Source organism: Cebus imitator, unplaced genomic scaffold, assembly GCF_001604975.1.
Source record: "Cebus imitator isolate Cc_AM_T3 unplaced genomic scaffold, Cebus_imitator-1.0 Scaffold202, whole genome shotgun sequence".
Lineage (NCBI taxonomy): Eukaryota > Metazoa > Chordata > Mammalia > Primates > Cebidae > Cebus > Cebus imitator.
In genome coordinates this window covers 3,001,571-3,003,316 of record NW_016107517.1, presented here as the reverse complement: position 1 = coordinate 3,003,316, position 1,746 = coordinate 3,001,571, and the positions used below count along the sequence as shown (strand labels likewise).

At 48.5% G+C, this 1,746-nt stretch overlaps 1 protein-coding gene across 2 annotated transcripts in view; it reads right to left on the bottom strand.

Moving 5' to 3' along the window:
• RFX8 (regulatory factor X8) overlaps positions 1-1,746 on the bottom strand; it is a 65,580-nt gene that overhangs the window by 4,654 nt on the left and 59,180 nt on the right. For both annotated transcript variants that reach the window (XM_017547911.2, XM_037745505.1), the window contains one exon: positions 633-949. In XM_017547911.2, coding sequence (XP_017403400.2) covers positions 633-949 — 317 coding nt within the window. The remainder of the gene's footprint in view (positions 1-632; positions 950-1,746) is intronic.

The window sequence follows — 1,746 nt, the reverse complement described above, 5'->3', positions numbered from 1 at the left end:
TCTCCTGCCTCAGCCTCCTGAGTAGCTGGGATTACAGGCACGCGCCACCATGCCCAGCTAATTTTTTGTAGTTTTAGTAGAGACGGGGTTTCACGATGTTGACCAGGATGGTCTCGATCTCTTGACCTCGTGATCCACCCTCCTCAGCCTCCCAAAGTGCTGGGATTACAGGCGTGAGCCACCGCGCCTGGCGACTGTTATTTTTATATCTTTCAACAGGTATCCCAATTTAATCTTTTCAAAATCCTCTCTGTTCAGACTATTCAGTGCTTCCCTTTTTTTAAACACTAGGGGCATTTTCAGTGCATGCCACTCAGAGGTTAGTGGTGTGCTATTGCTGAGTTAATCTAACCCAGCCAGGTATGCTCTAGGAAGGCAAGAAAGACCCAGGCCATCCAGATGGTCCACATTTCTAATCGTGCCAGGCACTTATCAATGTACCACAAACCTGAGGTGACCAGTAATCAACAGGTAGTGAATTATACTCACCCCTGGCAAAATCACCTAGGGCAAAGATGATCGTGAAATCCTTCCTCATTGTTTGGACAATGTGATCTTGATGGTTTTCCTAAATGCCTATGGCTCTTATTTCCCTTGAAATCACTGTGTGTAAGGAGGTCCTAGTGTCCTACCTTATTGCCCGTGGCAGTGTCCACCAGGAAGCCCAGGATCCTGAGGACCATGTTGTTCACACCCATGAGATATCGGCCTTGGCCCAGGTGTGTCAGCATCACCCCCAGTGGCTCCACGCTGGGGCTGGCACACGCCTGGGACAGCGAGGAATTCAGAGGGTGGAAAAGTGCCTGGTCTGGCTGGCTGAGAGTCGGGTCATCTGGTAGCATTTCCTTGACATTCCCCATGTTCTCCTCCTCCTCTTCCTCCTCTAAGCATGACTGAAGTATGTGAATCACATATTCCAAAAGCAGCAAGTGAAACAGATGCCAGGAGCCTACATTTAGATAATAACCAAAAATGAATACATTTGATAGACAGACAGTAAACAAATCACGTGAAACTAACAACTTTTCCATGGCTAACACCTGTGTACCTGAGCCTCATTCCAATAGCTGACCCTGAAGGGGCCTGGGCCTCTTATGCAGCATCCATAAGTAAGGGACCCCTGGCATGGCAGCTTTTGGACAGAAAGGACTGAGAGCCAAATACCCTAAGCCATGAAAAGGAACTTAGAACCCATCCAGTGTGAGACGGGAGGAAAGCAAACCTTACGGGGACCTGGGTGCTGCTCCCAGAGCTGGAGAGGGTGCCCCTCAGCCTCACCGTGCCCCATGTATGACCCACAGGAACGTCCAGAAGGGGTGGGAGGAAACGGGGGCAGTGTGCAGAAGGGACCCTGATGCTGTTTTGTGGTGCTTGAAATGTAGTGACTTGCCCCTCCAGCTGACCCTGTGGCTGCAGCTCTTTGCGTGGGAAGTGGGTAAGGAAGCCAGCTAGGGCTCCACCTGTGAGAGACACCCTCTCAGGTGGGGCTGCAAGTACTGTCATTGGAGAGACAGGAGGGTGTGTGACTTAGCTAAATGCCCCAAATCCCAAGGCCTTTGCTCTCCCAGAAAGGAAAACAATCATTAATGTTTGCCTTAGAAACAGAAGGGGACATCTTGCCTATTGCAATTGTTAGAACATAAGTTTTAAATAAAGGTAAAACCATGACTCTCACACAGATATAAAACTGACTTGAGTCAAAGATTTTAATTATTTAATCAGTAAGAGAATCAAGAAGATTCAAAT